This window comes from Saimiri boliviensis, chromosome 11 (assembly GCF_048565385.1).
Source record: "Saimiri boliviensis isolate mSaiBol1 chromosome 11, mSaiBol1.pri, whole genome shotgun sequence".
NCBI classification, from domain to species: Eukaryota; Metazoa; Chordata; class Mammalia; order Primates; family Cebidae; genus Saimiri; species Saimiri boliviensis.
Window position 1 is genome coordinate 90,927,499 of NC_133459.1, and position 13,509 is coordinate 90,941,007.

A 13,509-nucleotide genomic window follows, 5' to 3' on the forward strand; every position below is an offset into this window, starting at 1 on the left:
CTCTATCCTGAGCGACAGAGCGAGACTCTGTCTCAAAAGGATAAATAAATACATTGGATTTATTGCTAAAAACCTTTCTACAAAGGAAGCCCCATGCCCAGATGGCTTCACTGCTGAATTGTATTAAACTTATGAGGAAAAAATAATACAAATTCTACACAAACTCTTCTATTAATCTGAAGAGCAGAAAATAACTTCCCAGATCATTTAAGAAGCCAATAATTATCAGGATATCCAAACAAGGCAAAGACAAGACAAATAAGAAGAAAACCACAGACCAGTATCTCTCATAGACATTGGTAAAAAATATTCTAAATTTTAGCCAGTCAAATCCAACAACATACAAAAAGAAAATATTCTATGACCAAATAGGGTTTAAAACAAGAATACAAAGTTTGTTTAACATTTGAAAATCAATGTAAAATTAACCGTAATGACAAACTTTAAAAAGACAATCCGTATGTTCAGTTCAATAAACACAGAAAAAACCCTTTGAAAAAAATCTAAAATTAATTACTATGTAATTTAAAAAACAATACATGTAACAACAAACTAGGAATGGAACTTAAATCACTTTTATGAAAAACTGAAAATGAGCATCATACTTTGTAGCTAATGATTGTTTTTCCCCAATATCCAGATGTAAAATGAGTGTCTACTCTCATTACATCTGTTCAACATTGTAAGGAAGCAGCAAGTGCACTAAGGCAAGAAAAAGAAATAAAATGCATCCAGATTGGGAAAGAAGTAAAACTGTCTTTTTCTTGCAGTCAACATGCATAAAATCTGGTGGGATGTAGAAAAACATCTAGATGTACTAAGTTTAGTAAGGTGGCTAGATAAAAATTTACTTCTAAAAGCAATTGTATTTATATATACTAACAATGAACAATTGGAAATTGAAGTTAAATTCCATCTACAGTAGTATCAAAAATATGAAGTACTTATGGTTAAATGTGGCAAAAAGTGTGTAAGACATATGCATTGAAAATGGTACAATATTGCTGTTAGAAATTAAAGAAGACCTAAATACATGGAGAGATATACCTTGTTTATAAGTCAGAAGACTATATTGTTAAGCTCCTCAATTTGATCACTTGCATCAACATAGCCCCAATTAAAATCTCAGAAGGATTGTTTTAAATGACAAACTAATTCTGCAATTCAAAGAACCTAGAATAACCCAAGCATCATGTAAGTTCAAGACTTATTACAAAGCTCTAGTAATTAGGACAGCAGATGAATAGCCCGTTGGAACAAAATAGAAAATCCAGAAATAGATTTATACATGTATGACAATAGACCTCTGACAAAGGTGCAAAGACAGTTAAATGGAGAAAGGAAAGTCTTTTCAACAAATGATACCAAAACTGTTAGATATTTATAAGCAAAAAATTGGGCCATACCTCACATCATATACATAAATTAACTCAAAGCAGGTTGTAGAGTTAAATTTAATACCTAAAACTATAAAACTTCTAGGAAAAATTAAGAGAAAAATTTTATCGAGATTTCTATTTTTAGGTCCTTGAGGAAAACAGAAATCCCATTTGACCCAGCAATCCCATTACTGGGTATATAACCAAAGGATTATAAATCATTCTACTATAAGGACACGTGCACACGAATGTTCATTGCAGCACTATTTACAATAGCAAAGACCTGGAACCAACCCAAATGCCCAACGATGATAGACTGGATAGGGAAAATGTGGTACATATACACCATGGAATATTACGCAGCCATCAAAAATGATGACTTCACGTCCTTTGTAGGGACATGGATGAATCTGGAAACCATCATTCTCAGCAAACTGACACAAGAGCAGAAAATCAAACACCGCATATTCTCACTCATAGGTGGGTGTTGAACAATGAGAACACATGGACACAGGGAGTGGAGCACTACACACGGGGGTCCATTGTGGGGAAAGGGGGGAGGGACAGGGGGGTGGGGAGGTGGGAAGAGATAGCATGGGGAGAAATGACAGATACAGGCGAGGGGACGGAAGGCAGCAAACCACACTGCCATGTGTGTACCTATGCAACAATCTTGCATGTTCTTCACATGTACCCCAAACCTAAAATGCAATTTTAAAAAAACTGCTATAAAACCATAATTTAAAAAGGAAAAAAAATTACTGAACTTGAATTAGGCAAAGATTTCTTACAGTTGACATCAAAAGTATGATTCACAAGGAGAAATTTGATAATTTGGACTCAATCAAAATAAAAACATATCTTCAAAATACACTTACACAAACTACACACTGGGAAAGAGTTACTGCAAAGTATGCATCTGATAAAAGATTTGTATTCAGAATACATAAAGAACTTTAAAAATTCATCTAAAAATGTAACCCAGTGAAATAATGCTTTACCAAGGAAGATATACTGATTGCAAGTAAGCACACTAAAACATGTTCAGCATAATTATCAGGGAAACGTCAATTTAAACTATAGTGAGTTACCACTACACACTTAATATAATGGCTAAAATTTTTAAAACTGATTGTACCACGTGTTGGAGAAGATATGAAGGAACGGAAAGTATCATACACTACTGGTGGTGATAGCTCTATGAAGTGGTACAGCTATCTTGGAAAACAGCTTGTCAGTTTCATAAGACAGTAAACCTATACTGGTCATATGATCTAGCCATTTGTCTCCTAAACATTTACCCAAGAGAGAGTTACCTGAGTGAAAATAAATTATACATGCATAGAAAGACTTGTAGATCAATTTTTTGACAGTTTATTTTGGTACATTTATTGGCATTAAACATAAGACCCTTCCCTTCACTGGCATCAGGAAGCCACACCCAAAGGATGTTCCTCTGCATTATTTCTGCAACAAACTCTCAGGCCTTAAGTAGCCTGAGCTGCCCCCAGGGCTGTGATCTGCTGAATCTTCTGGCTCATCATTTCCATGACAGCCTGTTTCATGACGTGCTTCTCCTGGAGAGCTGGCTGAGTTTTCTCCATCTGCGTGGTTAAGAAGTCTGTCTTCCTCTTGAAGAAGTCCTTGGCATCCTCAGCTATCTTCTCTACATGGTACACAGTTCCCACATCGATGAGCACATTTTCCACATCATGCATCTTCTCAGGAACAAACATAGAACTTGTCAGTGGGATGGGTAATTCTCTTCCCTCGTTGCTCTTATTCAGCATGTTTAGTCTTTGGCTTCTACATAGTTGGTCTGTACCACCTTGGGCTGAGCAGTGGACATGGACAAGAACTCCACTTCCTGGTCCAGCTGGTTCTTGAGCATTTCCAGCTGTGGCAGATTCATCTCCGTGATAGTCTTGGCAGTTTTATTTATAAAAGCCTAAAACTGGAAAAAAAAAAAAAAACAAGTATCCATCCATAGGTGAAAGATAAACAGATTGTGGTACACCCATGCAATGAAATACTACTCAGCAATAAAAACAAGTGAACCATTATAGATACGTGTAGCAATGAGGGTGAATCTCAAATTATATTGAATGAGAGAAGCTAGAGAAACTATAATATAATCACGCATTATTATTTACATATCCAACTTCACGAAATGCAAACTAATCTACTAGACCAGAAATTCTGCTTGGGGGGCAGGGAAGGGTGAAAAGGAGCAGGAGATTACAAAGGGAGACTTCGGGAGTTTCACTATGTTGGTCGTGTTGATGGTTTCACAGGTGTCTTCATATGCCGAAATGATCAAACTGTGCACTTTAAATACACGTAACTTACTGAATGTCATATTTTCTTCAAAGCTGTAAAGAAAAAATTCTTACTTTCTTAGATAACTGTAGGCTTATTCAACTTGAAGGTAGACCTCTACTTTACCTTTAAAAAAATGTATTCTGACACCATACCCTAGCAGTATATAAAATTATTTTCTTTTATAGCTTCACAGTATACTTCATTTTATTTAAATGTCTTTCATTGATGACCATTTTGGTTGTTTCCAGTCTTTTGTTATAAGTAATGCTCGAATAATATAGTTTTGTGCATGTATTTTTTCCAGCATTTGTTGTTAGATCCCCAGTATCTTTGAGATAGATCTTTAGAAGTGGGATTGTCGAGTCAGTAGGTAAATAAACAAATTATTTTGGAAGATGTTGCCAAATCATAGGGGTTGTATAATATTATATTAAAATCAGCAGAGAATGAGAGTGTCTGCTTCCTCCACATTCTCTCACCTACAGTGTGTGTTGTCATATATTTGGATCTTGCCAAGATAAATGAGAAATCATATTTCATTGTAAGGTTCAATTTGTATTTCTTTTATTATGAATGGGGCAGAGCACGTTTCTATATATTTTTTAAATTATTTGCATTTCTTTTTGTGGGATCTGCTTGTTTCCTCAGCCCATTTCTCTCTAGGTTTGCTGGCTGCCATCCTCTTATTTACAAAGCACTTTATATGTTAGGAATATTAATCCTTCAGTATATGTTACAAATATTTTTTCTTGGGTTATCATTGCCAACTCTGCTTATTTTGCAATTTTTGTGGATTGGGTATGGGCAAGTTTTTTTGCTTTTCTGTAATCAAATTTACAAATCTTTTCCTTTGTTGCTTCTGGATTTTGATACATAATTAGGAAGGTCTTCTCCACTCACATAATACATAGAGACATTCACACAATTTTTTCTACTACTTGTTTTCATTGTTTACATTCAGGTTTCTGATTCACTTGGAGTTTATGAATGTAAGAAAAAGATCCAATCTTATCATTTCCATGTTGTTATCTAGATATGTAATATCATTTATTAAAAACTGTTTTACCTCAGCTGACTTGCTGTATCCCAAATTTCCAGTGCAGTTGGGTCTATTTCTGGATATTTTATTCTGCCCTGTGATCTGTATACATTCTTGGACCAGTACCATTCTGTGATTATAGATCCCACTCTCCTCTCACATTGAACCCTTCATTTCTCTTCTTTCTCAGGGTTTCTTCTTGCTTGATTGTTCCTCCGAGTTGAGTTTAGGCTTTTTCTTTTCTTTTCTTTTTCTTTTTTCTTTTTTGAGATGGAGTCTTGCTGTGTTGCCAGGCTGGAGGGCAGTGGCTCGATCTCAGCTCACTGCAACCTCCGCCTCTTGGGTTCAAGTGATTCTCCTGCCTCAGACTCCCGATTAGCTGGGACTACAGGCATGTGCCACCATGCCAAGCTAATTTTTGTATTTTTAGTAGAGATGGGGTTTCACCACATTAGTCAGGATGGTCTCCATCTCTTGACCTCGTTATCTGCCCACCTCAGCCTCCCAAAATGCTGGAATTACAGGCATGAACCACTGTGCTTGGCCAAAGATAGACCTTTAAAGGTCTAAGAATGGTATCTTTATTTACAGCTATCATGTTTCCCCCACATATCAAATACCTCCAGTTTCTTCAACTTTTGGAATGTGATTTCCATACTATTCATTATCCTTGTCCTTTTCCGCAAGCCATATAACTTTAAGATGTGGCCAGGCACTTGTAGTCCCAGCTTCTCAGATGGCTTGAGCTCCAGAGTTCGAGTCCAGCCTGGGCAACATAGGGAGACTCCCTCCTCTTCCCCACAGCCATCATCTAAACTAAAAAGTGGGACCCATAACTGAACACCTGTGCATGGGGGGAGGTGACATGATGACATGACTCCTGGGCAAGGCTTTTTAATAGAGCATCATGTCAGCAAGAATGTAAGAGAGTGTGTGCAATGGAGGCCTGGAGGTGGAACAGTAAGCAGAGGACTGAGTGGGCAGGGCAGAAAGACCACTCAGGGCAATGGCACCACATCTGGGTGGTGGTCCTTACACACTGTGACAGGAAGGGCCAGCTCCCGCTGGCACAAGAGGCCTGCCTTTCTCCATTTACTCAGCTGCCACCCAGAATCCTCTGGGTAGCTCCCTGGTTCCCTCGCTCCGGGCTTTTTAAATTGCCGGTTCCTGGCGGAAGCTCCACTCACCCCCACCTCTCTTTACCTGGATTCTTTCACTCCAGCTCTATCTGCCCTTTCACCCCCGCTCCCTCGACAGTTGGTTCCGTCCACTCTAGCCCCACCCCCACGGGCTGGCTCCTTAGGTGCGGTGATGTGTGCCAGAGGGCAGTGGCTGATGACGTGTTTTATAGGAGGCCTCAAGTGAAAGTGGCCGCAGCTGTGGAAGGCGGAGTTCAATCCCAGTGGCCGCCCCCTGAACTGGGGCCTTTCCGAAGGAGGAAGCTCTGAAACACAGGGACCCAGTGCCATTCCGCAGGGAAGTGTCGCTTGTGTTCAGCTGTTCTACACAATGGACTCAGTACCTGCTACTGTATCTTCTCTCCCCGATACCCTGGGGGACTGGGAACTTCTGGGACCCCTGTCGGTGCTCTACACAGCCTTCATAGCCAAGCTGCTGGAGGTGACGGTCCCCATTCCCAGGGAGGGACCCCACCTTTGGCAGGCAGGTGGACGAATTCTAAGCAGAGTGGGTGCACTGATTGTCTATGCAAAGGAGAAATGGAGTGTCAGATTCAAGGAAGGCAAGACGTTTTATGCTGTTTAGGGAGTCAGGTGGAAGTGTGTTTGAGGTTTTGTCACTTTCTTTTTTAATTGAGTACTTAACAAAATGACAGCACTTTGTGTTCTGGGGTACAGTCATGATCTAAACACAGTCTACAGGTCTTTTCACTATAGCCCGCGGCTCTGTTGGGGGATGAGACCAGTATGATAGTGTACTTGTAGAGGACCGTGAAAACATCATAGAGCAGACAGGTGTTTAATGTACTGTCTTCAAGGAAACATTTAGAATTAAGGCACTAAATTCAAAGCAGTTTATGTAGATCAGTTATCAGAAGCTATCATAATTTACTCAGCATTTGTTTGTTTATGTAAGAGTTGATTTAAGATTGTAAATCTAAGAGGAATAGCACATTCTTTATGGTATTCATTATCATAATATTGGTTGTATTTTTAGCCATAAAAAGTTGATCACTTGTATATCTAAAGTTGTCTTATGTGTTTTCTTAAGCAACAAAAACCAACTTATTCAAGAGAAAAGTATGTTCCAGAGAGATTCTAGCCATGTTTTAGATAACATATTGTATCAGGTCCTGTTGCAAACTAGAAATACATGCTCAACCTAAAGACATTTAGACTCATAATACTTCGAAACACTACAAGCCAAACAATGAGTATAAAACTCCCAGTGTCCTATTTTTCTTGAAACAGTGAGAGCTATGTAAAATTTTTGAGGGGATAGGTATCTGACAAGAGTTGTTTTAGAATTTCTATGGATGAGTCTTTGTGACTGCTTTATGTTAAGTTTCTTTAAGGTTTCTCATTATTTCTAACATGCCCTTTTCAGCTAGTTTCTACATTGCCTGATGATGTTCAGCCTGGGCCTGATTTTTATGGACTGCCATGGAAACCTGTACTTATCACTGCCTTCTTGGGAATTGCTTCAGTTGCTGTTTTCTTCTGGAGAACTATCCTTGTTGTGAGTAAATTAATGTATACTATATCTCATAAATTCAAGTATGCTTTTATAATCATAGCCCTTTTGTTTCTATTTTAGTTACTAACATGAACAGAAATTAACACTTTTAATTCAAGCTAACCCTGTAAAATAATTTGGTGTATTTTTTGTCTTGGTAAGTTATCATTTTTTTTTTTAAGACAAGAGTCTTGCTCTGTTCTCCAGGCAGCTCTTGGCTCACTGCAACCTCCGTCTCCCGGGTTCAAGCAATTCTCTGCCTCAGCCTCCTGAGTAGGTGGGATTATTGGCACCCACCACCATTCCTAGCTAATTTTTTTTTTCATATTTTTAGTAGAGATGGGATTTCACCATCTTGGCCAAGCTGGCCTTGAACTCCTGACCTTGTGATCCACCCGCCTTGGCCTCCCAAAGTGCTGAGATGACAGACATGAGCCACTATGCTCAGCCCTTGTGTTGATAAATTCTTAAGTAAACAAGATGACATGTATAATCTCAACAGGAAAATTTCAATTTATATGTCCCTTATATCAAAATTTAAATAATAAGAATTAGTTGGATCTTTATCTCAACTCAAAAAGGAAAGAAAAAACAAGAATTAGATAAGTCATATGTACACTGTTGGTAAAATTGGGAATTTTTAGAACCATCCTGAAAAGTAGTTTCATGATGTGTGTCAGAAGTCTTAAAAATGGTTATCTCCCTTTATATTGTATTAATATCATGCCTAGTAATCTATCCAAAAGAAATAACTAGTCAGCTGGGCATGGTGGCTCACACCTGTAATCTTAGCACTTTGGGAGTCCAAGGCAGGCAGATCACTGAGGCCATGATTTTGAGACCAGCCTGGCCAACATGATGAAACATCATCTCTACTAAAAATTAAAGAATTAGCTGGGTGTCATGGTGCACGCCTGTAATTCCAGCTACTTGAGAGGCTGAGGCAGAGACTCCCTTGAACCTGGGAGGCAGAGGCTGCAGTGAGGCCAGATGCACTACTGCACTCCAGCCCAGGCCACAGAGTGAGATTCTATCTCAAAAAAAAAAAAAAAAGAAAGAAAGAAAAGAAATAACCAGTTATACATTAAATATTTTTCGTGGCTGGGCCTGGTAGCTCACACCTGTAATCCTAGCATTTTGGGAGGCCGAGGTGGGTGGATCACAAGAGGCTAAGGGTTTGAGACCAGCCTGGGCAACAAGATGAAACCCCATCTCTATTAAAAATACAAAAGTTAGCTGGGTGTGGTGGCAGAATCTTGTAATCCCAGCTACTCTGGAGGCTGAGGCAGGAGAATCACTTTAACTGGGGAGGCAGATCATGCCACTGCACTCCAGCCTGGACAACAGAGTGAGAATCTATATCAAAAAAAAAAAAGTTTTAAATATCTTACATAAGAGCATTCAATGGAACAGAATTTATTAGAGTGAAACTTTGCACAACCTACCGTGATTCACAGTAGGAAAATTGTTAAATTATTTTATGTTCATATAATGGGATATTAGTCTGCTTTATATAATTCAAAAACAGGAGCACAACAAATACTCACAATTTAACATGAAGTAGAAAAAAAGTAGAAACTAAGCCTTTAACGTGTAGATAAACTGTATATCGTAAATATACACACAGAAAATAAATGCTGCAAGGAAATACAACAAAATGATAAAAATTCTTTAGATGAGGTAAGTTTTCAGTTTTTAAAAGATGTGTGTTTTCGATTTGATTATGTACCATTTTACTCTAAGTATTTTTTTATTTGGAAATACAGATTATATCATGTGCAAAGACACACCATTAATTTTTAAAAATCTTTTAGTCTTCTGTGCAGAATTTGTCATTCAGACTTAAACATATGTACTTATAAGTGTATATACTCATACTTGTACATACTTATGATTATACTGTATTGCATTTAGCTTAAGATATTTGGGAGAATATGTTATTTAACATAATTGGGAGAAGATTATTTTGTATAAATGAGCTTTGTAGATATGAAAAACTTTTGATTGAAATTTAACAGTTAAAATGGCCAAAATTATTGAATGCAAATCTTTCTAAAACTAAGTATTCTTTTTCTGATTTTATAATTATATCATATATATCATCGTTAATAATTTTTCTCTGCTTTCAGAGTTGATTGTAAAATCGCTTATAAAGAAGAGTCTTTTTTCCTGTGAGGCTTTCTCGAACCTCATGGGTGTTTTTCTCAGATAAAAAGGCAGAATTAAAGGGTAAATGGAAAGGGAAAAGGTGAAAACATTTTACATTTCCCATTCTTGTTTCTCCTATTTGTTAATAAATAAACTAACACCTTTTTTTGTTTTTCAGAAAGTTATATAGGCTCTCTGTCCTAACTGCTGTTCCTCAGCCTCAGCATTTGAGTTTTGGAAACTTGGTCTCTGCTTGCCTGTTAGTTTGGGTGAAATGGAGCACAGGAAGTTTACTCTCATTAGCAAGGCCATTAGAGAGATAGTAATTTCTTTCCATGTTGGAAATTTCTGAATGCATATTCCTATAATAATAGTATTTTAAGTGAGATTTAGATACTGTAATTATTATGTATACAGTATATTAATTACTATATATAACAGTATATTATACAGTGTATTATGTAAACAGTATATTAATTTAGTGAGATGATTATGAGTGATTTGTGAACTGGTGTTAGTATCTCATCACTATTTATAACATTTGAAGGGATAAATATGTTCTGGGCTGCAAAGAAATTTAGTAATATTCTCTTTTAAAAATTAGTTACTGCTTGGCTTTTATTGACCTATAATTTAGTGCTGTCTTTGGGGGATGATTTGAGTTTTGTCCTTTCAGGAAGATGATAGTTGTCATTTCTCTTGTTGCTTGTGCATTTTCCTCAAGCAATCTTCCCTTTCCTGTCAGGTTCATGAGCACTGTTTTTAGTGGTCTAAGAAAGTCAACCTTAGTGTTAATAGAATTGTTTCTATGTTCAGCCAGTAGTCAACTTTGAATAGGATTTCTGAGATATTTTCTGGAAAGCAAAGGAGATTTATCTTAGTACAAAGATTATACCTTTAATTTTGTTTCCTCAGAGTCTTTTTGAGTGGTCGATGTTTTTAGATTTCATTCTGGCTCTTTGAAGTTGCCAAATAAGTGACTTTGAGTAAATAAAATATTAATATATTTTTTATAAAAAATATTAGCCATTTCTGTTATTCAAGTTAAGTGCTCATTTCATAAGACTGGTGTTCATTTAGATATGTAAACATATATATATCTTAGTGCTTTATCTGTCAGACTGCAACATATAACTACTGGTTAAATTTGAAATGCTTTTTAACCTTTTTAGTATTTTTAATCTTGTGGATTTATTATGCTAAAGCAAACTGTTATTAAATTACCATTTGGTTATAATTCCAACTGTTGTTGGAATTATATACACCTATTATATAGTTAGGAACTATATATACCTATTAATGAAATGTTTGACATACAATTTAACTTTTATTTCTCTTTTCTAGGTAAAGAGTAGAGTATATCAAGGTAAATCTTTAGGCTTGTTTTTTATTTGTGCTATTCCCTCTCTACTGGTGTTTGATATGGCTTTTATATGTAAGTAGTTTTAGTGGCTTTTGATGTCTGACTGACTTACAGCTTCTGAAAACTTTCCTATTCCCAGGTTGCTAGCTTGGATGATAGAATAAATGGTGATGCTACCAACTGATACAGGAGATGACGAGGAACAAATTGTGGGAGTAGGGAGAAGATTAGTTTCATTGGGGGCTGATTTACCTTAAACATTGATGTGCTAGTTTATTACATGTGACCAGTTTTTCTGTGCTAATGATTTAGTACATTAAATATTTATTTAAGTAGATAATTTCAGGACTAGAAATACAAATCAGCATGCTTGCATTTTCTGTTTCTCTTTGCAAATGACATATTTGAAGTGATACCATTTTCTGAGAATAAAAAGTGCTTCATGCAGGGAGTAATATTGACCTATAACGTTTTACTGGGTTTTCCATCTTGGAAATAAATTTAAATTAGACTCTCATTGAAATAAAGGTTCTTATTATATTTTTCTTAAGTTGTAACAATATTTTTACATTCTTATTCTTATTAGCAGATCGCTTTTTGTATTAATCTGTTCTAACACTGCTGTAAAGAAATACTCAAGGCCATGTATGATGGCTCATGCCTGTAATCCCAACACTTTGGGAGGCCAAGGCAGGAGGATTGCTTGAGCTCAGGATTTTGAGACCAGCCTGGGCAATATGGAGAAACCCCATCTCTATTAAAAAAAATAGAAAAATTGGCTGGGTGTGGTGGAACACACCTGTGGTCTCAGGTGCTTGGGAGGCTGAGACAGGCGAATTGCTTGAGCTCGGGAGGTGGAGTTTGCAGTGAGCTGAGATTGTGCCACTGAACTCCAGCCTGGGCAACAGACTGAGACCCTATCTCAAAAAAAGAAATATCTAAGACTAGGTAATTTATGAGAAAGAGGTTTAATTAGCTCATAATTCTGCAGGCTATACAGGAAGCATAGTGGCATCTGCTTCTGGGGAGGCCTCAGGGAGCTTTTACCCATAGTAGGAGGCAAAGCAAGAGCAGGTCAACTTACATGGCAGAAGCAGGAGCAAGAGAGAGTGAGTGGGGAGATGCTGCACACTTTTAAACAACCAGACTCCACAAGAACTCAGTCACTGTCACAAGAACAGAACCACAGGGATGGTGATAAACCACTCATGAGAAATCACCCCTATGATCCAATCACCTCCCACCAGGCCCCACCTCCAACATTGGGGACTATAATTTGACTTGAGATTGGTGGAGACAGAATCCAAACCATATCACATTTCAAAACCATAATAGTTATGTTAAGAAGTTCTTTTTTCTCATAATGCCAGATAACATTTCTTTCTGCTGATACATTGGGTAATTCAGTTTCATTTAGTGATCATAATAACCTTATATATTTTCTTTTTTCAGTTACTGAACAGCAGATTTCTGAGAAGTTGAAGATTATTATGAAAGAAAATACAGAACTTGTACAGAAATTGTCAAATTATGAACAGAAGGTATAATTATTCTTTGTTTGTTTTTTTTTTCCCCATGGTCCCAGCTTGAATTATTTTCACCTGTCTTATAGTTCAGTTACTATGGTATTTTAAAATCGTATTTATTATTCCATTATTTTCTACAAACAATCCAGAGCTTAAGCAATCATGTGTGTAAAGTACTGGTTTCTTCTGTAAGAGGTCAGTCACTTCAAAGTAAGTTCCAATAGCACAATACTTGGTATTTCTGGATTCTGAATGCTTTATATTTTGTAGATTGAGGAATCAAAGAAACATATTCAAGAAACCAGGAAACAAAATATGATTCTCTCTGATAAAGCCATTAAATTTAAGGTAAAAACTTCTTTTGGGGATTACATTTGAAAACAAAAGTAAAAATTAATGAATATAACTAATCTTAATATCTTTTTTGTAGGATAAAATCAAGACACTTGAAAAAAATAATGAAATTCTGGGCGACATAGCTAAAAATCTTCGTGTTACATTAGAATCTGAGAGAGAACAGAATGTCAAGAATCAGGATTTGGTAAGAGTTTTGCTGCTAAGAGTTACTAATAATTTGGTTTTTGAACTCTGTAGATGGATTTGAACTTTTTATTTTCCATAGTGTTCTGTGAAGTAAGAGTGCGAGTCAGGGTAGTTGAACCTACTTTTGTCCTTTTTTTGTGGGATTTTAAGTACTTACACAAGAAGTTACTCTTACAGGCCTAGGAAGTATTTTGGTTCTCAACCTTAGGTACTTGTTGTATTGCTTGGCTCTGCCCTCCAAAACATGTGGAGCAACTAAGAAACCACAACCTAGTTGAACAGTCCTTGTGTTTTGTTTTGTTTTGTTTTGCAAAGTTTTTTTTTTCACTATAAGCATTTTACTTTATTAATAGAATAGTTTCAGAAGGACATAAATATTGCAAAGATAGTAAAGAGGGTTCCCATAAATCCCACATTCTATTAATCTTGATGACCTGACTGAGCTTAGTATTGCCAGGTTTCTTCACTGTAAAATTCCTTTTTTCTTTTTTTAAC

General features: G+C 36.6%; 1 protein-coding gene and 1 pseudogene across 2 annotated transcripts in view; one reads left to right on the top strand and one right to left on the bottom strand.

The window, feature by feature from the left end:
- Positions 1-2,866: 2,866 nt before the first annotated feature.
- LOC120363151 (prefoldin subunit 5 pseudogene) lies at positions 2,867-6,209 on the bottom strand (annotated as a pseudogene).
- Positions 6,189-13,509, top strand: part of LOC120363152 (transport and Golgi organization protein 1 homolog) — a 35,120-nt gene continuing 27,799 nt past the window's right edge. For both annotated transcript variants that reach the window (XM_074381168.1, XM_074381167.1), the window contains exons 1-6: positions 6,189-6,360; positions 7,306-7,437; positions 10,927-10,948; positions 12,398-12,486; positions 12,742-12,819; positions 12,902-13,012. In XM_074381168.1, the coding sequence (XP_074237269.1) occupies positions 6,250-6,360; positions 7,306-7,437; positions 10,927-10,948; positions 12,398-12,486; positions 12,742-12,819; positions 12,902-13,012 (543 nt within the window). In that variant the 5' untranslated portion in view covers positions 6,189-6,249. The remainder of the gene's footprint in view (positions 6,361-7,305; positions 7,438-10,926; positions 10,949-12,397; positions 12,487-12,741; positions 12,820-12,901; positions 13,013-13,509) is intronic.